At 35.7% G+C, this 23,311-nt stretch overlaps 1 protein-coding gene across 2 annotated transcripts in view; it reads right to left on the reverse strand.

Moving 5' to 3' along the window:
* SYK (spleen associated tyrosine kinase) overlaps positions 1-23,311 on the reverse strand; it is a 168,782-nt gene that overhangs the window by 27,354 nt on the left and 118,117 nt on the right. The window contains exons 5-9 of one of the 2 annotated variants that reach the window (XM_036739163.1): positions 14,695-14,776; positions 14,305-14,357; positions 12,903-12,971; positions 3,680-3,776; positions 1,666-1,843 (exon numbers count right to left, since the gene is read on the reverse strand). In XM_036739163.1, the coding sequence (XP_036595058.1) occupies positions 1,666-1,843; positions 3,680-3,776; positions 12,903-12,971; positions 14,305-14,357; positions 14,695-14,776 (479 nt within the window). The remainder of the gene's footprint in view (positions 1-1,665; positions 1,844-3,679; positions 3,777-12,902; positions 12,972-14,304; positions 14,358-14,694; positions 14,777-23,311) is intronic. The other variant, XM_036739164.1, reaches the window with a different exon arrangement.

Here is a 23,311-nt window from a genome sequence, read left to right on the forward strand (position 1 = left end):
CAAATTCAAACATACATAATACACACATACATACATACATACATACTTTTAGATATTATTCTATGAGACATATTTCCTAATTGCAAATAATTTTATAAAACTATCCATCTCTCTGTTATTGAAAGTAACTTATCCTTTGAAATAATGGTTAATTGGTTTCTTCCTCAAATTTTTTCCCTGATACTTCTCTTTACATTTCAACCCTCCCTGAAAAGAGAAAAAGTTTACTACTTTAAACTAACTGGGGGAAGCAAAGGAGAGGGCAAATCTCCAGGGAAAAGTTGGAATTAAATAACGTTTCTTAAAGAAATATGGGGCTAGTTTAACTGGCAGATGCATAATACATACTAAGACACAATTAGAAAATCTTAATGCTAGAAAGAACCAAAGTGGTTCCACAACTTGTGAAATGTTTACATTCCAATGGTTCAATTTTAAATAGGCTTTTTGTAACTTAGAAAACATTTTCCCTTAATTTGTAGCAATCCATGAATATTTATTTAACTTATAACACATCTGGAGTACTATATATCTACAGTGAAAAAGAGCAAAACAAATATATTACTGTAAAGTCATGTTTTTCTTTTTAACATGATAAAATACAATAATTCATAAGAAAACACTTTTAAAAACATACACAGCCTATAGTTTACTTGGTATAACTAATCTGGCTCTTATCTCAGACACATGTAGAAAAGAAAATAGTGTTCCTTGGGCAAGGATCATTTCCTAATTGAAAATGTTGTAGACCTTGGCTCAGAAGCACAATGATTCTGAAAAGTTGGTGCACAGATTTTTACTATTGTATTATATTTTACTGTACTGTAGCATATCAACTTTTTGGGTCTTTTAGATCTTGCCGTTGAAAAAAAATACAAAAGTTAAGTAAGATTATCATGGCCTAAGGGACAGGGTCTTTCATTTCAGATTGAGGAAATCATCAAGGACAGAGGACAGCTTCAAATCAGTCTTGAACCACTAAACCAAAAAAGAGGATCATTGTGCACATGTGTGTGTGGGGTGAACTCCTACTGTATTTGCCTATTTGTATCTTTGAGTTTTAAAGTCACATACTCCTACTGAACTCAATTGTACTTGAATAAAAACTATGTAATCTAAATCTAAAATACTTTCAACTTTTTTCCATGTGCTTCACTAAACAGAGAGGCTTAATCACTGCAAAGTGATAAAGGACTTCCAGTACTTTTATACTTAGCTCTAGGACAGTTTATATTCAATTAAGTCTAAGTCTAGTCAACTAAGTTAAATATGCTGCATATTAACTCAGCCACTTTCTAAAGATTTCCCTGCAGAGATCAATGTCACAAATCTTGCTATAATAAAAACACTGTAAAGTATATATAGTTACATTATATACTAATGGTACCAGAAATTCATACCAAAGTATAACATCAAACGGAGATTTAACCATATAGTGCTATCCTTTTTATTTAAGGGTTTTATTTACATACACACACACACACACACACACACACACGCACACACACACACACATACACACACAAATGTATATATGTACATATATGCATGCATACAATATACATATATACACATATATAGATATATATTTTACATGTATTTAATTAATACATACTATAAAGACAGAAAATATATTTGAGAACATGATTGAAAACAGTAACTTACTTTTTCATCATATAGCGACCCCTTTTTACAGTCCCAAAGTTACCAGAGCCAAGCTCTCCTTCTTCCAAAGTCAGCAAAGTTCTGTCCAGACGCACCTCTTTGGGTCTGATTTCTTCTGGATCCGCATAGGGACTTTCATAGACTGCAGTATCCATTGGTAAGGCGTCCCTCTGCATACCTGCAAATCAATTAAACACATTTTCATTAGCCCCACCCAGGGGACGAGTTTCCCTTTACAAAAGCACTGAGCAGACACATTTTGCTGCTTTTTTTTCTATGTGGAGCAAGTACCATTCTATACCAATATTACTCTTTATTTAGATTAGTTATCACGGGAAATTGTGATAACGTTTTAGGCAATTAGGGCAGTATTTCAGATTTTGCTTCTATTGACCAAATCTATTGACAAAAGATTTAATAGATTACCTAGTCTATCAACTCCTTTGTGTCTTACTAGCATTAATGGGATAAGCAGTCCTGCTTTCAATTAATTTTCAATTAACCAATGAGAAATGAGAAAGATAAATTGTTAATTCATGCTGCAATATTCATTTCATCATTGATGAAATAGATAATGCCATGATACAAATATCAAAACAAAACAAGGAAGATTCTCCTTGACCATTTATATTTTTTAAAAGAACACTAGGAGATCAAACACTAACTTATTGAATGGCCTGACACTGATGTAGCTTCTTAAAAGTGCCTTCACACCCTAAACCATTATCACAGAAAATAGTCTGCTCCTGACTCTCGGTCTTCAATGTCTTTAAACTGTAGGGCCCAAAAGTCAATAAAATACATGAGATGTGTTCTGACCATGATGAAGAACGGTTATCTTTTTTTATTCCTTGAAACTATGACTTAACATAATTGAAGACTGCATTGTAAGGCCACCTCACACTACTATCTTTCGTACTGTTTTTAGTCACCTAAAATCCAGATATCTTGAGACAAACCACTATCCCACCATGCCTTTCTCACTCTGTTCTTGTGGAACTGACTTTTAAGAATATGTGTAACATTTTTATCCCTACTGAATTTTATCCTCTACTGAATTTATTCTGGAATTTAAATTCAGTCAACAGCTTTAGCATGTCAAGATCTATTTTTTTTCCATCCTGACACTGTCAACCATTATGTTAGCTATCCCTCCCATCTAGAAGGTCTCTGAAAGGAGTTGACCACTGAAATAAGCCTTAATGAAAGCAAAAAATTCTAAGAATTGAAGGCATACCTGTAGAAATGTGTACAGATAAAAAAAACGGAATGTCAATTTTGGAAAAAGCTAATAGACCTGTTTGGTTAGATTCTAGAGTGAATGAAGCAGAGTAATATGAAACAAATCTGGAAAGTTAGATAAGAACCATATTGTGGAATACCTTAATGTTAGTCTGAAGATTACATATTTGATCTAAAAGGCAACAGGGTTTAGGTGTAGATAAGAAATATCTGATTAATTAAGACCTTCACCTTTTAAAGATTATTTTGACAGCAATGTGGAAGCAAAATTGAAAAGGAGAGGGACTAGAGGGAAGGATATCACTTAAAATGATATTGCAATAGTCCAGGCTAGAAGTTATGAGGTTGACCTAGGGAGCAGTTTTGTGGGTAGAAAGGTTGTGGATGTGAGATATGTTGTAAAGACGGGGAAAAAATGGTGTGGGAACTGATGGATGGGGTTGTGGAGAGAAGATAAAGTCAAGAATAACTAGGATACAAACCTGAGGGCCTGGAAGAATGGTAGTATACTCAGTGAGAATCAAAGTTTGAAGAAGGTATAGCTTTGGAGGGTGAAGATGATTCCATTTTTGAGATGCTGGGGTTAGGATACGATTGTGACATCCAGATGGAATTGGAAGCAGACAGGCAGGTATGTGGGACTGATGTGAGACACCCAAACGGATGAGAGTGCCAAGAGAGTATAAAGAGGAAGAAGAGGTGACAATGAAGGTACAGAAATTACGGAAAATAGTGGGTTAAATGAGCATGAATTAAACATGATTTTACCTACCTAGTTCAGCTCCCAAAGTGGTACCATCTGCCCTCTGTAGCACATAAGGATTAAGTTCCACTGAACTTTCTGCTCGGTTAACATTGGGAGAACGTGACTGAAGCACAAAACGAAACATTTTAATATAGCTTATGAATATACATTTGATCTATTGTTTCTTTACTTATTATAGCATAATCTATGCAAGAAAGACATAGACAAGAATTATAGACAGACAGAAATTAACTAAAATTTTATCTCCTTCTGGTTATTGCTTGGGCACATTTTGATTAAATAAAGCATATAGTATTGAAAAATAAAATTACTGTAAATATTTTAAAGCCTTCCTTCTGACATCATTAATTTCAAGGATTCCTACAGCACTCTCTTCTTATGGACCCTGAACTTATAAAACTTAGTGGCATTTTAGATTTTATTTCAGATATTGAAAATTCCTAAGGACTTTTTTTTTTCCTCCTTTGGACCTATGTTAAACATCAATGACAGTAAAAACAAACTAATTAATTAATTAAAACTACTTTCCATCTTTGATCTATTTGCCTTTCTTCCTAGAAGACATTAGGATCAAAGATTTAGAATTGGAAAGGATGTTGAAGCCTATTTAGTACAATTCTTTCATTTTAAAGGTGAAGGAAACTGAGTTCCAGAAGGGAAAAATGTCTTGCAAATGGTGACACAAGTTGTTGTTGTTTGTCCTTCATTCTCGAACAGAATGGCCCCAGATGCACTGGGAGACCTTGGCCTTCATTCAGTGATTAAGGCTAGGTAAGAAATGAGGCAAAAAATGGCTCCTATTAGTTGATTAATAAGTGCTAATTGACTGACTGACTGATTCACTAACGGGAGATAATCTCAGAGAAAAGGGATTAATTAGTATTAAGGGGAACCAGTAAAGGCTTGTGAAAGGTGAGATTTTAAGCACACGTGTGCTCATAAAGGATAGAGCCTAGTGGATAGAGCACAGGACCTGGAGTTAGGAAGGCCTGAGTTCAAATGTAGCCTTAGATACTAGCCATGTGAGCCTAGGCAAGCCACTTTTTCCTCAATTTCTTCATCTATACGAGGAATATAAGAAGCTGAGAAGGAAATGGTAAACCACTCTAGTGTCTTTGCCAAGAAGAGTCAGACATGACTGCAACAAACGGCTGAACGACAAATACAGTGGTGATTATCCGCTTTGCTCAATGAGAGTGAACACAGATTATGAACAGCAAGAAGGCCACAGTTACTGATTTGTAGGGTGTCTGGACAGGTAGAAAGAGGCCAAGCTGGGACAGCTTTAAAAGTTGACTGTCAAAACAGGAAGGGTCCTTCAAGATCATCCCAGCAAATGCCCTCATTTTACTGAGAAAAGAGCCTTAGGGACAGCTAGGTGGTGCAGTCAGTGAGTAAAGCACCAGCCCTGGAGTCAGGAACATCTGAGTTAAAATCTGACCTCAGACATCCGACACACTTACTAGCTGTGTGACCTTGGACAAGTCACTTAACCCCAATTGCCCTGCCTTCTCCCCCCCCCAAAAAAAAAGAGCCCTAGAGGGGAAGGTCCTTGAACATACGGATCAGTGCCAGGGCCAGGATAGTGCCCAGCTCTCCTTATTTCCAGCCCTCATCTCTCTTAACCACCATGTACCTTCTCCTGTGGGCACCCAGGCCCAGCATGGGGAAGAGCCAGGCATTTCATTTGGGGTTTGGCAACAGAACCCAAAGTGGCTGCTGGGAGAAACCCAAGGAGCCTGAAGATAGAAACCTATTGTAGCAGGGGATGTCAGCACCACCTGTAACTCAGCCTCAAATGGCTGATGCCTGGGGCCTCCGTGGTCCAAAAGAAACTACTCTTTTCCTTCCTGTGGTCAGAGACTGCTGGTCCCTATAGATTCTAGCATCCCAGAGCTGCTGGGGACCTCAAGAGTGGTCCTCCCTTCCACAATTAAAAATCCCCTTTTCAGCCTCCCCACAGGGACTCAATTCCCTTGACGCAACCCCCTCCAGTGAGGTGAAGATCTGTCTCTCTCTCTCCCTCTATATGTGTGTGTGTGTGTGTGTGTGTGTGTGTGTGTGTTACAGAATGGGAAATTGAAGCCAAGTCCTCTGACTCCATATCCAGGGCTATTTTCATTCTGCCACAAACGTAATGTAGACTGGCAAGATATGGGGTTGTGTGAATTGAGAAGAATGGAAAGGATGAGATGAAAAATGTGGCAACACAGTGAATGCTGGGTCTATGGTCAGGAAGACCCAAGTTCAAATCTGATCATGGACACTTACTAGCTATGTAACCTTGGACAGGTCATTTAATTTTTGTCTGCCTCAGTTTCCTCAACTCTAAAATAGGGATGTCACCTACCTCCCAGGACTGTTGTGAGGACCAAGTGAGATAATATTTGGAAAGCACTTAGCATAGTGCCTAGCACATAGTTAGCATTAATAAATGCATCCATCCATCCATCCATCCATCCATCCATCCATCCATCCATCCTTCCATCCTTCCATCCATCCTTCCATCCTTCCATCTTTCCATCCTTCCTTCCATCCTTCCTTCCTTCCATCCTTCCTTTCCTCCTTCCCTCCTTCCTTCCTTCCTTCCTTTCCTCCTTCCCTCCTTCCTTCCTTCCTTCCTTTTCTTCATTCTTTCCTCCCAACAACAATGGCTACGTGAAAATGAATGTCCCAAACCTGTATAACTGAGAACTTCTTTCCTACCTTAATTCAAACATGTCGGAAAGATTATTTATTATGCCCATCTAAAACTCAAAGCAAGTTAAGGAAAAGCTCTACTGAAGCTTTTTTAGCTTCCCATTATAGGTGACATATTAAAAGGTAGAAAGGACAAGTTAATTCCAAGTGGCCAATAAAGACTGTAGGTGATTCTTAACATTGTGGGAAAATCATTTTTAAGCCAGCTCAAGTATAAATGCGGCTACAATCACCAGCCATATTCCTTTCTATGTTATAATTTATATAGGCCAGATTAAGCAGTCACAGATGCCAAGATGTCACAAACTATAGTATCTAATGAAATCTTTTGGGAATGATTCTACCAATAGGCAGGTTGTCTTTGGTTATCTCTCAGAATGCTACTGTTAGGCTATCTTCTTTTTCTAGTGAGATGTGGGAGAAGTTTTATGGTTAGGACTTGGATTGTTACAATGGATTTTCCATTTAATTCCAATGGAAATGCAAAAACAATATTTTAAAATTTTCCAAAGACATTAGCATTACTGTAGATAGTAATGAAAGAGAAACTACAACAATAACAAAAATTACTCTAAATATTTTCTTTAAAAAAACCTTCTTCCAATAATTGATTGTTTTCTAATCTCTCTCTGCCTCTCTCCTAACTCTTCAGACTTTTCCACCTCTTCTCCAGCTGCCTCCTTATTCTTTAGGTTCCTCTGCCCATGTAGCTTCCTCCAATGATCAATGAGGCCTACTATGTGTCAGGCACTGTGTCAAGCATGAGGTGTACAAAGAAAGGCAAAAGATAGCATGTATTCTCAAGGACCTTCTAGTTTGGAATTTTTACTTAAAGGAGTGCCCAGTCCATCCAAATCACTTGTCTCCTGGCTACACTCCTGACTCCCCAGACTTTTTCACTTCCTCTCCAGGTTCCTTTTAATTCTGAAGGTGCCTCTATCCCTGTGGCCATCTTCTCTAAGTGGTGAGTTTGGGGCTGGAACTTCCACTAAAGCAAGTGCTCAGGACAATTATGCCAACTTCTTTCCTGTGTTTGCTTCTGACTCTTAGGACATTTCCATAATCTTCCATCCCTCTCCCATGCTTTTCAGCCCCATTTTACGTGTTGCCTTACCCTATTGGAATATAAGCTCCTTGGGGTTGACTCTGGCTCTTTTTTGCTTGTATTTATTGCTAGTACTAAACACTATGCCTGGCACACAGTAAGCACTTTAAAAAGCTCTTGTTCATGTTTCTCTCTCTCTCTCTCTCTCTCTCTCTCTCTCTCTCTCTCTCTCTCTCTGTCTCTCTGTCTCTCTCTCTCTCTCTCTTTCTCTCTCTCTCTCTCTCCCTCTCTCTCTCTCTTTCTCTTTGTTCCTTTATTTCCTTCCAGACCTGGGAGGTATTAAAAGAAAGAAAAGTCCTTTATAATTTTTGAGGTCAAGACTATCCACTAAAAAAGGAATTCACATCTGTCTAAGGCACAAGTCTCAACCTTCCTGTTGTGAGGACCTTCTCTTCTTCTTGATTGGCTGAGTCTGAATGACAAGGAATTCCTATTGCTAAGAAAATGGAAACTTTTCCAATAGCTTCTGGCTTTCCAAACATCATTCCCCTTTCTATGATGGAATGCCAGCAGGCCAGGATCCTCTCCTCCAGAGCTCACTGAATTTTAAAGGCCTCTGAAACCCATAATGGGTAGTTTGTTCAGGAGGTGAGGCCCCATGATTGATTTACTGGTTGAGATCAAACATTTGGGTACTCTTATCTACAATAAAAAAATTGGCATTGTGTCACTTGCATGTTTATTATATGGGTTAACTAAAGGCAAGGGGTGGTAAGGGAAACAAGAGTTATGTTCGTAAAATAATTTTAATTATTTCCTTTGACAAAAGTGCCTCCAACAGAATTGAATGCTTTGATACCTATATTGTAGCCTTTTAAAAATTCTGGCCTATGTTTCCCTTATGGTTTCTTTAATAAGCATATATGGACAAGGTATGATACGGCAAAAGAGTTATCTTGTGCTTAACACTGGGACTGAAGGGAGGTGGTCCACTCCATGAACAAAGAAAGAATAAGGTAGGCATATGTAGTGAAAACAGCTTTTCCAGGATGTTAGGATCATTCAAATAATTATAACACTACTAAGGAGAAAGCTTAACATGGTCTTTTGCCACTTTAAATAGAAATAATGTCAAGTCTAATAAAACAAAGGGAATAAGGCTCTCTTTTAAAGATAGTCTCTCTTTTGACTCAAGGATTTATCTTGACTTTAAGTTTACTGATGAGGATGAAAAATTTTTCTGGGACTTTTTTCTTTATTTTTTGAGATGAGTTCTTCCTATCTTACCTATCCTGGAAGTACAACAGCCACTCATGGGTCCAATCTCACTGTTTTTCAGCATAAAAGTTTTGACCTACTCTGCTTCTGACCTGGGTCTCTCCTTACGCAGTCTAGTGGCCCTAGACTCCTGGGGCTCACCAAATTGGTAGTGAGTTTAATGTGAACACCTTACTGGCTTTAGCCCTACTGAAGCTCAAAAATCCCAGGGTCAGGCAATACACCAGCCTCAGATTCCTTGATATTTGGGATGAGAGACATTAGCCACTATGTGAACCTGGGGCAAATATTACTATTGGAATGTGTTGTGAACAAATACAAAAGGTGAGACAAGTAACCTTTTCTTTCATTACACTTATATAAATCTTTCCTTTTTAATTGACATAACATGATGGGGATACAAAATACTAAATGTCAATCTATTTGCTATAGTTCTTAATCCATTAATTCTATAATTTGCCAACAAGAGTTTACGAGGAGAGTCTGAAAAGAGTACATTGCAACTTGATTATGAGCACAATAGTGCCATTCCAACCAGTAAAAAACAAAACAAAACAAAACTGAGCATCTTTTTCTGAAACTAGATGTTATGCTTCAAAAAGACAGATGACGAATTTTCCCAGCATGTTTTCCACTCTCTGAAGGAAACACAACTAAAGCTGATAGGTTAGAAGTCATAATCATACTGTCAAGTATTTAATTTCACTTTTGCCAATATCTCTAAGCAGAACGTTAAGAGAATTTTGTCTTAGATTCTTAAGATTCTACCTCACCTCCCCCCACAATTTCTTGATCTTTAACTCTGTTTTGCATGGCTGATTTTTTTTTCAAAAAGTAAAAATATAATTAATATACATTTAAATCACAGAAAAAAATTTCTAGTCTGGGTTGAACACTAATTTTCTGTATCTATTTTCTCTTGAAAGTGCCCAATCAATAGCTTATGAAGAAATGAGGCTGTCAGATTTTGGAGCCTTGAAAAACAGACGGAAAAAGACAACACACTTAATATTCTATTACTTGCCATTTTAGAGTATAAAAATTATACTCCTATCTGCTTGATTGAATGGGCTGATCACAGAAACCAGAATTAGAAATAAAGTGACAACAGGCTCCACCGCCATCCTCTGATTGGTTTATCTCAATTATTTCCCTTTTAGCCAAAGAAACTAGAGTAGCACTAGATAACAAAATATGTCTGCTTAGGGACAAGAGGAGTCCTGGTTAGTGTTGTAGAACATCTACTTCTGTTTCTTAGTAGGTGTAAATGCCACTGGAGACTATATCTACATATATGTATACATATATACATACATATATGTATACATATATACATACATATATGTATATATTAATACATATATATTTGCTCTATGAGTATATGACTACAGTACTTGTAATATAACTAAACTCATATTATTTATATTAGAAATTCTAACATTCTTGAATTGGAAAAGAACTTTACAGATATCTGGGCTCCTCATGTTATAGATGAGGAAACTGAAGCCTACAGAGGTGAAGCGATATGCTCAGTGCTTTATGTTCAGGGAGTAGATCACCCTCCTTCAATCCCAATATACGACAGAGGGTAATACTAGCAGTGTCATATCTTATCTACATGCTCATCAGAGAAACCACAAGAAGACCCTAAGTCTTCCTCACTCTGACAATGGCCACACCATCTCTTATGTACCTAATACAAAAAAAGAAACTGTAAATAATTTATTCATCACATGTATTGATGCTTTACAAAGACTGCTTGTAGAATACATACATACATACATACATATGTGTGTGTGTGTGTGTATATATGTATGTATATATATATATATATATATATATATATATATATGAGGGTTTGTGGGCAAATAGTAAATGAATATTTTAAGTTTGAATTTATTGTAATTTTTAAAGATAATTTTGATTATGTTCTATGTGAGGATTCAGGTTGATGATATTTGAAATCATTTTAATGTTTTATGTATGATTGCTACCCTCTAATGTATTTTTAAAATGCATGTGTGTCATAGTAACACTAATAGAAGTATGATATATTGCTAATTCAGTGACTAAAGTAAATTTAGACTGCTAAAAGCATTATTGTTCCTTCATTATATTAATTGTCTCTTTATTTTGATCAAATTAATCAATTGTCTGACAAATTTTCACTTCCCATAGGTAAAATAACCTGTACATAATTTATTGAGAAAATTTCATCTATAGATGTGACACATAAATTTTCATATCTGCTTCTTAAAAGAAAGCCATTGATCATCTACATTTTTTCCTAAAAGCCTAGAATGGTCACCCCAATTAAAACTGATTCAGAACAAATTTTGAATGATTTCATTTTTATATCTGTCATGATTCAGTTGTTTTTCAGTTGTGTCTGATTTTTGTGACCCCATTTGGGGTTTTCTTAGCAAACATATCTGAGTGGTTTGCTATTTCCTGCTACAGATCATTTTAGAGATGAGGAAACTAAGGCAAACTGATGTTAAGTGACTTGCCCAGGGTCACACACCTAATAAGTTTCTGAGGCCAGATGTGAACTCAGATATTCTTGACTCCAGATCCACTATGTTATCCACTGAGCCACCTCCTTTAGCTGCCTCCTTTCTACCATCATTTTAAAAGCCTATTATGGATAATTCATGCTTAATAAAGGATGCTATATATTCAGTTTTTACTGACTAAGCCTGTTTTTCTAAGTATGTAATAGTACTACTGATCAACTAGGGACAAAGGAGAGCTCTATCACAAAATTTATGATGTGTGAGTATGTATACTGAAACATCTTGATTGGTTGGCTACTAAAGATAACCAAATTTCTAAGATAACTACCAACTCTTTACTCCTCTAGTACTGCATAACAATAGAATAATAAAAGGGACACCTGCAATAGGTTATGATACCATCTTTCTTGATAGCTCAACCAAGAGCTGACTGGACTATGTCATAGGGCTTCTTTCATTTTTCCTAATGAATACACATCCACGCAGATAAATTAGTTGTTGGATTTTGCAGGGTTTTTTTTGGAATCCATATTAACCAGGGAGATAACCTTAACGAATAGACTGACTATGCAGAGTATGAATCAGTTTGTGTGCAGGTCATGGTCCCAATGCCAGAAAAATTCACTGATGTCTTACTTAAAAATATACTGCAGTTAAAGTTCATTGCTCTTGTATTGTCAATAGGATGAAGAGCTTCCTTTAAAAAAATAAATTTCTTATATATACTGGGAAGAGCATAATTGAGTCTCATATATTTCTTAGTCTTGATCTCCAAGTACGTATCTTAATTTCAAGAAGCAAACTATGATTTACAGAGTTAGATGCTCAAATACACATGAAAGGGATTGAAAAATTATTGTGTTATGAAAATGTGTTATTTAGAAATCATATCAAGGATAAGAGTAGAAATCATAATGAATGACTCATATAACCAGTATTATAAATAATTGGGGGAAAAGTTTGCTGTAAGAAAAACAATCACAATAATGGATTTCTGCATGACTCACCTCAGAAACCAATCACATAGTAAAAAATGGAAACAAATCAAATATTAAAATTACTGCTTCTTGAATGACTTTTTTTCTATCTCTCAATCTCTATCTTCTCTAATATGTATTTTAAAAAGCTTCACAGCTGTGATGGAAAAAAATTATATGATCTGCAGGATAACCAGTTTTAATTATTTAGGTTCTGTCACAATGTACAGTGTTTCTTTTTAGTAAAATATCTACATATCTATTACCATTATAATACTAAATCTGACTTTATAAATTAATACTGCAACTTTACCCCAAAGGCATCATCTGGTTTCTGATAGGAATAATAATTTCCAATGTAACTACATGCATTTGAGTAATTACAACACTAAAAAAGTTATTAATTAAAGACATGAAATAAATCAAAGACTGACATGAAAAGCACATCATATGCCTAAGATAAAGACAGGCAAGGAATTTGCTGCAATAAAACAAAGGCTACACCTGAATCACTGATAATAAAGATGATATCAGTGATTACAAAGAAGAATGAAAATTGAAAAGCAGACTGCACTAGGATCTCTACATTCAGAATGTTAGTAGACAAATACACATTCAACAGATGCAAACAAAACAGGAAGAGGCATGGAGTTGAGTGTAGGTACATCCTACCACTTATTCAGAAACCAGCAAACATGGTATGCATTAGGCACCTTTTTGTTGCCGGCCTTTGGAAAGGAGTATGATTTGATTCTTGAGATAATTCCACCCGTTGACCAACTCTAGAAACCATAATGTCAAAGAGGAACATTAAATTTTTCAAAAAACAATGGATACCTTCTATGACAGATGCTCTTTTTAACTTGTTTTTAAGAAATAATTTTATCAATAAATCCTCTAACATTTTGCTAATAAGGTTCACTAGGCAAACATTTAATGAACATAACATTTTAAAATTTGTTCATCAAAAAGAGCTCAAAATCTCCTTTCTTGAAAATGTTTCCTTAGAGGCTGAGAACTATTACATTAAAAAGTCTTTGTGTTACACAGAATTATTAATTCATATAGTTTAGACAAACATCAATACAGTGGGTGAAAAGTAAATTTGGCTAGTTGTGAAGAGCTTTCAGCAGTAGCTAATGAGTAAGGTGGGGAAAACCCAGTTTTCATCCTCTTCCCACAGCCTTTTTAAAAACTTACTGACCTCTATGATCTCTAGCAAAATAGGACTTTTCCCCACAATTCCAGAGGCAGAGTCAGAAAAGTCACATACCAATGGGGATCGGCAGAAGTGCCATTGTCCTGGGATCCCTATCATTCTTTATTATACTTTCTTTTAAAGCAATGCTCTGAATCCTTCAGACTTGGGATGCTCGGTTGCTATACTATCAATTTGACTTTTTTAAAAAATAAGTTGTTCATTGGATGTTTCATAGACTTTGTCAGCAATAAGCCTGGAGAACTTTCTACCTGAATCCAACTGAAATAAGTCAAAAAGGTCCAGAGACAACGACCATTCTAATTCTACTTGAATGAAGTCCCCCATAGGAACTTTCCTCATGGGCTCAATAGAGTCATTACCTAAAACAATTGCAAAAGACTCATGATGGAAAATACCATCCACATCCAGAGAAAGAAATATGGTATCTGAATGCAGAGAAAATATTTTCTTCTTTGTTTTGTTTTTCTTTCTCATGGTTTCTCATATTCATTATAATTCTACTATACAACATGCCTAATATGAAAAAAGTTAAGAATTTCCAAATTTAATATGAGAAATTTTTTAAATTTAGTCTTGATTTTTATCAACTTTAAAGAATTTTTACACATATGTTAACTAACAAACTCAGCCACTAATACCATGGCTGAAAAAATATATGATACATAAGTCTTGTTCAAAATAATGAACAGGTTTATTTTAAGACTGAAAACAGTCTGTTATTTAACATAATACTCCATGGGAATCCTTATTAAAGTAATTTATTCTGAAATTTCAACATGATCATTTCTTTTTAAAAATTTTTTTGATCATTTCTAATTTTAAACAAGATCCCTTTTTTCATTTGCTGATATGTGTAAATGCTTAATCTTCACTGATCTAATAACAACACTTACCCTAGGATGAAGAGCTGGAAGAGGTGGTCGTGACATCCCAAAGTCAATGTTACCTATGAAGATACGGAGGACAATTACTGCTACAAAAAAAAGAGTGGTTCCCAAATCCCAAATAGTGACTGTGAAATACACATTATCTGCAAAACGCATGCCCCATCTGTTTTCTTCCCAATGGTATATCTTCTTATATTCATCTATTTTTTTCATCTGTGTAGCAAGTATGAGTTTTAAAATGTAAAGTTCACAATGTCATAGTCTTTTGTTTTTAAATGCTTTCTTAAAGTAATTAAAGATAAGCTTGATCCCATCAAATTCTAGTTTTTCAGAGATTATATTTTTGTTTGCTAATATATCCAAAGAATCAAGAAAACCCGTTATATAATAAATTACCATTTTCTGAGCCAATTTTCTGACATGGAACAGTAAGAACCCTTAAGAGTCCATCTGGTTTATAGGAATAATGCTCAACCAGCTGTAAATGAAAAAAAAAGAGGATGGGTTAGTAAAGAGGAAGAACAGAATAAAGACTCCAATGGAGACACAACTAGTGTTTTTGTTTGTAATTAGATGCCTCTAAGAAAATGACTTTTTTTTTTCATTTCCACCGTGAGCTATTGCAAACTTTTTGTATTTTCTTCAACTATAAATACTAGTGCTCTACCTTTTACATATTGCTTTTACTAAGTCCACTCCCATTTGGGGGAGATTTACATTTTTTCATTGGTCTCCCACTGCCCTATGAATCAATATCAAGATTCTCACCTTATGTCTCAAAGTCAGGCTATTCGAAATTATACCACTATTGCTATTCTCACAAATACCCACTTACTCAATTCCTTCTAGGAGAATTCACTAAATCATTAATCTAGGTGAACCTTCTATTAAGCTTTACCATAGTCTCGCCATCTCTCTCCCTTGTCTTCAAGAAGGGATACTACCTCATTTAGATTTTGTTCTCTGACAAAATAAGTAGGGATTTCCCTCAGGCATACGGTATAGATAATAAGTTCATAACTTTAGAACTAGAAGGGAGTTTAGAAAGGACATATGTCACAATGTTAAAAAATAGGCAGTTAATCAACAATACTTGAGTGCCTACTATGTGCAAAACATGGTACTGGACCTCTGGAGATTTTTACATAGGAAACAACATCTCCCTACATCAGATTCACTATTTATTACACAGCACTATCTTATCTAGTGAAATAATGTAAATAAAAGTTATACTACTTTTATACAAAAATAAGGCAGGTGAATACAAAGTTTCTTTTCAACAACAACTGGTGTTCATTCACCCTCTTAAAAGATATTTCTTTTTTTATTTTTAATTTATCTTTATTTCCCAACATTTTTATATATTTAAAAAGAAGAATATAAAAGAAGGATATAGTATGTCTATATTTTTGTTTGGGTCAATAAATAATCATCTCGTGTATCACAATTTATTTAGCCCTTCTTCAATGGATAGATATCTACTTTTTAAAAAGTGAGTCCTTCCCACGGTAAGTGGGGAATTTGAGTTTATTGAACAGTATGCTATTTTGTTTGTTTGCTTTTGTATATGTGCCTAATTTATTCCACTGATAGACCTCTTTTTCAAAACCAGTACCAAATCATTTTAATGATTACTTTTTTGAATTACTAGTTTGAAATGATACTAATAGATCTCCCTTCCTTTCTACTTTTTTCTGTTTTTCTCCTTGAGTTTCTTGACCTTTTATGCTTTGATATGATTTTTTTTTCTTAAGCCCAATAAAACATACTCTTACAAGTCTGGTATTGAACTGAATAGGTTCATGATTTAGGAAATATTGCAATTTTTATTGTATTGGATCAACCCACCCATGAGCAATGAATGTTTCTTTACTTATTAAGGTTTCTCATTGTTTCTGCAAACTATATTTTATAGTTAGATTCATATAGTCCCTGGATAAACTGAAAAGATCTCTTCCCAAGTATTTTTTAGCTTCTGTAATTATTTTTAAATGAAATTTTCTTTTTAGCTTTTCTTATTTATATCTAGGAATGCTAATGATTTAAGTGGATTTACCTTATATCTTGCAACTTTTCTGGTTATTAATTATTTTAATTAACTTAATTGCCTCTCTAGAATTCTCTAAGTCATATATCTATCTGGAGATTTTTCTTTTTTTGGTGTTATAAATTTGAATCACTTACTTGTATGTTTTGGAAAGAGACCTTTATAAGAGAAACTTGCTGCAAAGATTTTTCCAAGATACCTGTTTTCTTTCTGACTTTACATTAGATTCATTTGTGCAAAAAGCTTTCATTTTATATAAGCAGAATTGTCCATTCTATTTTCTGTGATGCTTTCTATCACTTGTGTTGTAATGAACTCTTGCCTTATTCATCACAATGTGATATATTCATCCAAACCCAATTTCCACCAAACCATTTTCCATTTTTCCCAGTTTGGTCAAATATTGGACCCTTATACCTGTAATTTGGGTCTTTGGGTTTACCAAACACTAACTCACCTTGTTTGCTTATTTCTCTGTGTTGTATGCCTAATCTGTTCCACTACTCAACCTCTCTATTTTTAAACTGCTACTAAATCAGTGAAAATGATTATTTGTAGCATAATTTGAAAGATGATACAGAGAGACCTCCTTTCTTCCCACTTATTTTTATTTTTTATATAAATTTATTTATTTTCAGTTTTCAACATTCACTTCCACAAGATTCTGAGTTTCACATTTTCTCCCCATCTCTCCCCTTCCCCTGCCCCAGGACAGCTTGCATTTTGATTACTCCTTCCTTCAATCTGCCCTCCCTTCTATTATCCACCACCCCCTTCTCTTATTCCCTTCTCTTCCATTTCCCTGGAGGGCAAAATAGATTTCTATACCCTACTGCCTGTATATCTTATTTCCCAGTTGCATGTAAAAACAATTTTTAACAGTCATTTTTAATGCCTTGAGTTCCACATTCTCTCCCTCGTTCTCTCCTCACCCACCCTCATTGAGAAAGCAAGCAATTTGACATAGGTTATACATGGGTAGTCATGCAAAACATTTCCATAACAGTCATGTTGTGAAAGACTAACTATATTACCCTCTGTCCTGTCCTGTCCACCATTTATTCTATTCTCTCCTTTGACCTATCCCTCCACAGAAGTGTTTGCTTCTGATTACCCCTTCCCCAATCTTCAGTTTCTTCTATTATCTCCCCTCTCTTATCCCCTTTCCCACTGCTTTCCTGTAGGGTAAGATAGATTTCCATACCCAATTGAGTAGGTATATTATTCACTCCTTAAGCCAAATTCAGTGAGAGTAAGGCTCACTTATTCCCTCTCACCTCCTCCCTCTTCCCCTCCATTATAAAAGCTCTTTCTTGCCTCCTTTATATGACATGATTTACTATATTCTACCTCTCCCTTTTTCTTTCTCCTAGTACATTCCTCTCAACACTTTATTTTATTTTTGGGTATCATCCCTTCATATTCAGCTCATCCTGTGCCCTCTGTCTACACACACATGCTTACATAGAATTGTCATTTTTTAATAGTGGCTCTGCCCACCCATGGACAATGAATATTTCTCCAGTTATTTAAATCTAACTTTATTTGTATAAAAGTGTTTTATAATTATGTTCATGTAGTTCCTGGGTTTGTATTAGGGGAATAGAGATGACCGGGGTTCATCTTCAGAAGAGGATATGGAAGTAAAGAAACCCCCAAAGAGTAATGTCGAATGGTCACTTGCCCAAAAAGAATTTATATAAGATCTTAAAAAAGACTTCAAAAATCAAATGACAGAGATGGAGGAAAAACAACGAAAAAAGAATAATCCAAGAAAAATAAGAAGGTTATGAAAGGAAAGTCAAGCATCTAGAAAAGAAGATCCAGAATCTTAAGGAGGAAAATGACACCTTGAAAATTAGAATTAGGCAAAATGAAGCCAGAGAAATTATAAGAGATCAAGAAATAATTAAACAAAATATTAATAATGAAAAAATTGAAATTGAAACGCCATATAAGAAAAACAGATTTGGAGAATAGACCAAGAAGAGTAAATATAAAATAACTGGACTAACTGAAAGTTACGATCTAAAAAAGAATCTTGCTACAATAATACAAGAAATAATTAAAGAAAATTTTCCTGAAGTATCTACCACCACTTAAAAGAGATCCTATGAGGAAAACTCATAGGAGTATCATAGTCAAATCCCGAATACCCCCAGCTCAAGGATAAAATGTTAAAAGCATCAAGATTAAAACAATTTAAATATGATGGTGCCACAATTAGAATTGCACAAGACCGAGCAGCAGAGCCATTAAAGGACTGCAGGTCTTGGAACACAATATATTGAAGAGCAAAAGAACTGGGGCTCCGGCTGAAAATATCACACCCTGCAAAGTATTATCCTGAATTTTAAAAAATGGACATTTGACAAACTCTCAGACTTTCAAGACTTTGTTTAAAAAAATCCTGAAATTAATAGAAGATTTGACATACAAGAACCAATAGAAACATAAGGTACATACCAAAGACTGATTTTAAGGGATTCATAAGGACAGGCTGTTTACGTTTTACATACGTAAAATATAAAATGTATGTCTAAGATTCTTACTGATAATTGGCGAGCTCATAAGAAAGATTGGAGTAAACCTGACTATGATATGAATTTAAAAAGTAAAACAATTTAGGAATAGCTAAGAAGAGTAATTATTTTATACAAATGAGGTGCAAGAGGAAGAATGGATACAGAGTAATTAGATGGGGGAGGAGGACTGGTAGTTCTGGTAACCTACTTTCATTGAGAATGGGTTTAAGAGGGAACAATACACATATTCAGAAGAGCATAAAAGTCTTCTAAATTTAGAAGAAATAAAATAGTAGGGGCATAGGGAGAAGGGAAAGAACAAGGGAGGGACTTTTAGAGGGGAGAATGAGGAGATAGGTAAAAGGGGGCTATAGAAGGGTATTTAGATTTATGGGAATGGGATGGTAGGGGAGGGATCCTTGGAGGGAGGTAGGCAAATAATAGGGAAAGGTAGTGGGTAGAAGTAAAGTAGAGGAATCAGGAGAGATAGGAAACAAGAGATATGCGCAAACAAAAACAAGGATCAGGAGTAGAGCATGTTTGGGAAAGTTTATGTCTATGTATCTATGTATGTGTGTGTGTATATAAGTACATATATACAGATATAGATATATACATATATAGCTATAGAGAAGCATATCTAAACTTTATTGTAGCCTTCTGAGGGGGAAGGAAAATAGAACATAGTAAAAGTGCACAGCAGAGAACAAAGAAAACTCACAAGGAAGCAAAGAAAAGATGGCCAGTTCTCAACACAATGTGTATTATTTATCATACAGGCTTTCTTGAAATGAAAATTTATTGTTACATATTTTGAATCCTCTCTTACATTCTGCTATGCACACAACATGCTTTTTTTCTTTCTTACTTTGTATTTAAGTTTCAATATTTAAGTTTATAATATTTTTTTCTGTTCTGTATTTGTATTCTGGTCCTTGAGTCTAAAATAAAATTTAAAAAAAAAGAAGAAGAAATGAACAGTTTGATCTTATTATATCTCTTATAATTGGTCTTTAATGTTTTCCTTCTTATGTTTCTCCTAATTCTTTTGGGTTAATTTTCTGTTAAGTTGTTGTCTTATCCTCACAAATACCTGAAAGTCCTCTAGTTCATTAAATATTCATGTATATTTTCTTACATGTAGGATTATGCTCAGCTTTGCTGAGAAAGTTATTACTGGCTGTAAACCTAGTTCTTTTCCACAGCATTTTTTTCCTAGTTGCTTGCAGTATTTTCTCACTAACCCGGGAGTCTTGAAACTTAGCTATAATATTCCTGTGAGTTTTCATCTTGGGATCTCTTTCAAGTGCTGATCAGTTGATTTTTTTTCAACTATTATTTCACCTTCTCATTCTAAAACTTGTGGGAAATTTTCCTTAATAATATTTTGAAGTGTGGTGTCTACATTTTTTTGATCAAAACTTTCAGGTAGTCCGACAATTCTTGTATTGTCTCTCCTTGATCTGTTGTCCCAGACAGTTGTTTTTCTAATGAGATGTTTTACATTCTCTTCTATTTTTCATTCTTTTGATTTTATTATTTCTTGGTGTCTTATGCTATCATTAGCTCCCCCTTGCCCAATTCTAAGCTTTAAGGAGTTATTTTCTTCCATAAGTTTCTGGATCTCTTTTTCCAATTCACTGACTCTCTTTTCATAATTTTCTTGATTTTCTTAAATTACTCTCATTTTATTTCCTTTCCTCAACCTCTCTTAGTTGATTTTTAAAGTCATGCAATTTTTTTTCAGCCATTATTTTTTTTATTTTGAATTTTTTTTAATTTTTTTTAATTTAAATTTATTTATTTAACATATTTAGTTTTCAGCATTGATTTTCACAACAGTTTGAATTACAAATTTTCTCCCCATTTCTCCCCTCCCCCCCACTCCAAGATGGCATATATTCTGGTTGCCCTGTTCCCCAGTCAGCCCTCCCCTCTATCACCCCCCTCCCCTCTCATCCCCTTTTCCCTTCCTTTCTTGTAGGGCAAGATAAATTTCTACGCCCCATTGCCTGTGTATCTTATTTTTTAGTTGCATGCAAAAACTTTTTTTTTTGTTTTTGAACATCTATTTTTAAAACTTTTAGTTCCAAATTCTCTCCCCTCTTCCCTTCCCACCCACCCTCCCTAAGAAGTCGAGCAATTCAACCTAGGCCACATGTGTATCATTATGTATAACCCTTCCACACTACTCATGTTGTGAAAGACTAACTTCATTTTGCTCCTTCCCAACCCATCCCGCTTTATTGAATTTTCTCCCTTGACCCTGTCCCCTTTCCAAAGTGTTTGTTTTGATTACCTCCACCCCCATCTGCCCTCCCCTCCATCATCCCCCCGCCTTTTATTTTTTTTTATCTTCCCCCCTCTTCTTTCCTGTGGGGTAAGATACCCAACTGAGTATGTATGGTATTCCCTCCTCAGGCCAAATCTGATGAGAGCAAGGTTCACTCATTCCCCCCTCACCTGCCCTCTCCCCTCCTCCCACAGAACTGCTTCCTCTCGCCACCTTTATGTGAGATAATCCACCCCATTCTATCTCTCCCTATCTCCCTCTCTCAGTAGGTTGCTCTCTCATCCCTTAATTTCATTTTATTTCTTTTAGATATCTTCCCTTCATCTTCAACTCATCCAGTGTCTGCTCTCTCTTTTACATATATATATATATATATATATATATATATACACACACACATATATATATACATACATACATATACACGTAGATATATACATACATACACATTCACTTATATATATACATAAACATATATATATGCATATTCCCTTCAGCTACCCTAATACTGAGGTCTCATGAATCATACACATCATCTTTCCATGTAGGAATGTAAACAAAACAGTTCAACTTTAGTAAGTCCCTTGCAATTCCTGTTTCTTGATTATCTTTTCATGCTTCTCTTGATTCTTGTGTTTGAAAGTCAAATTTTCTATTCAGTTCTGGTCTTTTCACTGAGAAAGCTTGAAAGTCCTCTATTTTATTGAAAATCCATATTGTGCCTTGGAGCATGATACTCAGTTTTGCTGGGTAGGTGATTCTTGGTTTTAATCCTAGCTCCATTGACCTCCGGAATATTGCATTCCAAGCCCTTCGATCTCTTAATGTAGAAGCTGCCAGATCTTGGGTTATTCTGATTGGGTTTCCACAATACTCAAATTGTTTCTTTCTGGCTGCTTGCAGTATTTTCTCCTTGATCTGGGAGCTCTGGAATTTGGCGACAATATTCCTAGGAGATTTCTTTTTGGGATCTATTTGAGGAGGCGATCGATGGATTCTTTCAATTTCTATTTTGCCCTGTGGCTCTAGAATATCAGGGAAGTTCTCCTTGATAATTTCTTGAAAGATGGTATCTAGGCTCTTTTTTTGATCATGGCTTTCAGGTAGCCCAATAATTTTTAAATTATCTCTCCTGGATCTATTTTCCAGGTCAGTGGTTTTTCCAAGGAGATATTTCACATTGTCTTCCATTTTTTCGTTCCTTTGGTTCTGTTTTATAATATCCTGATTTCTCATAAAGTCACTAGCTTCCACTTGCTCCAATCTAATTTTTAAAGTCGTATTTTCTTCAGTGGTCTTTTGGACCTCCTTTTCCATTTGGCTAATTCTGCCTTTCAAGGCATTCTTCTCCTCATTGGCTTTTTGGAGCTCTTTTGCCATTTGAGTTAATCTATTTTTTAAGGTGTTGTTTTCTTCAGTGTATTTTTCAGTATTTTTTTGGGTCTCCTTTAGCAAGTCATTGACTTGTTTTTCATGGTTTTCTCACATCCTTCTCATTTCTCTTCCCAATTTTTCCTCTACTTCTCTGACTTGCTTTTCCAAATCCTTTTTGAGCTCTTCCATGGCCTGGGACCAGTTCATGTTTTTCTTGGAGGCTTTTGTTGTAGGCTCTATGACTTTGTTGTCTTCTTTAGGCTGTATGTTTTGGTCTTTTTTGTCACCAAAGAAAGAATCCAAAGTCTGAGACTGAATCTGGGTGTGTTTTCGCTGCCTGACCATATTCCCAACCAACTAACTTGACCCTTGAGTTTTTCAGTGGGGTTTGACTGCTTGTGGACTAACGAGTTCTATGTTCCACGTTTGGGGGGGAGGTGCCAGCTCTGTCACACCAGCACTACTCCTTCCCCAAGAACCCCCAGCCCAGGCCGGGCTTAGATCTTCAACAGGCTGTGCACTCCTGCTCTGATCTGCCACTTAATTCCTCCCACCAGGTGGGCCTGGGGCCAGAAGCAGCAGCAACTGTAGCTGCCCCACCTCCGCTGCCCCCGGGGCTGGAAGCCAAACCGCGAACTCCTTCCACTCCCGCAGCTTTTCCCACTAACCTTCTCCACAGTCTTTGGTGTTTGTGGGTCGAGGAGTCTGGTAACTGCCGCAGCTCACATATTCAGGGCGCTAGGGGCCCCATCCACCCGCCCGACTCCAAGTTTG

Source organism: Trichosurus vulpecula, chromosome 9 (genome assembly GCF_011100635.1).
Source record: "Trichosurus vulpecula isolate mTriVul1 chromosome 9, mTriVul1.pri, whole genome shotgun sequence".
NCBI classification, from domain to species: Eukaryota; Metazoa; Chordata; class Mammalia; order Diprotodontia; family Phalangeridae; genus Trichosurus; species Trichosurus vulpecula.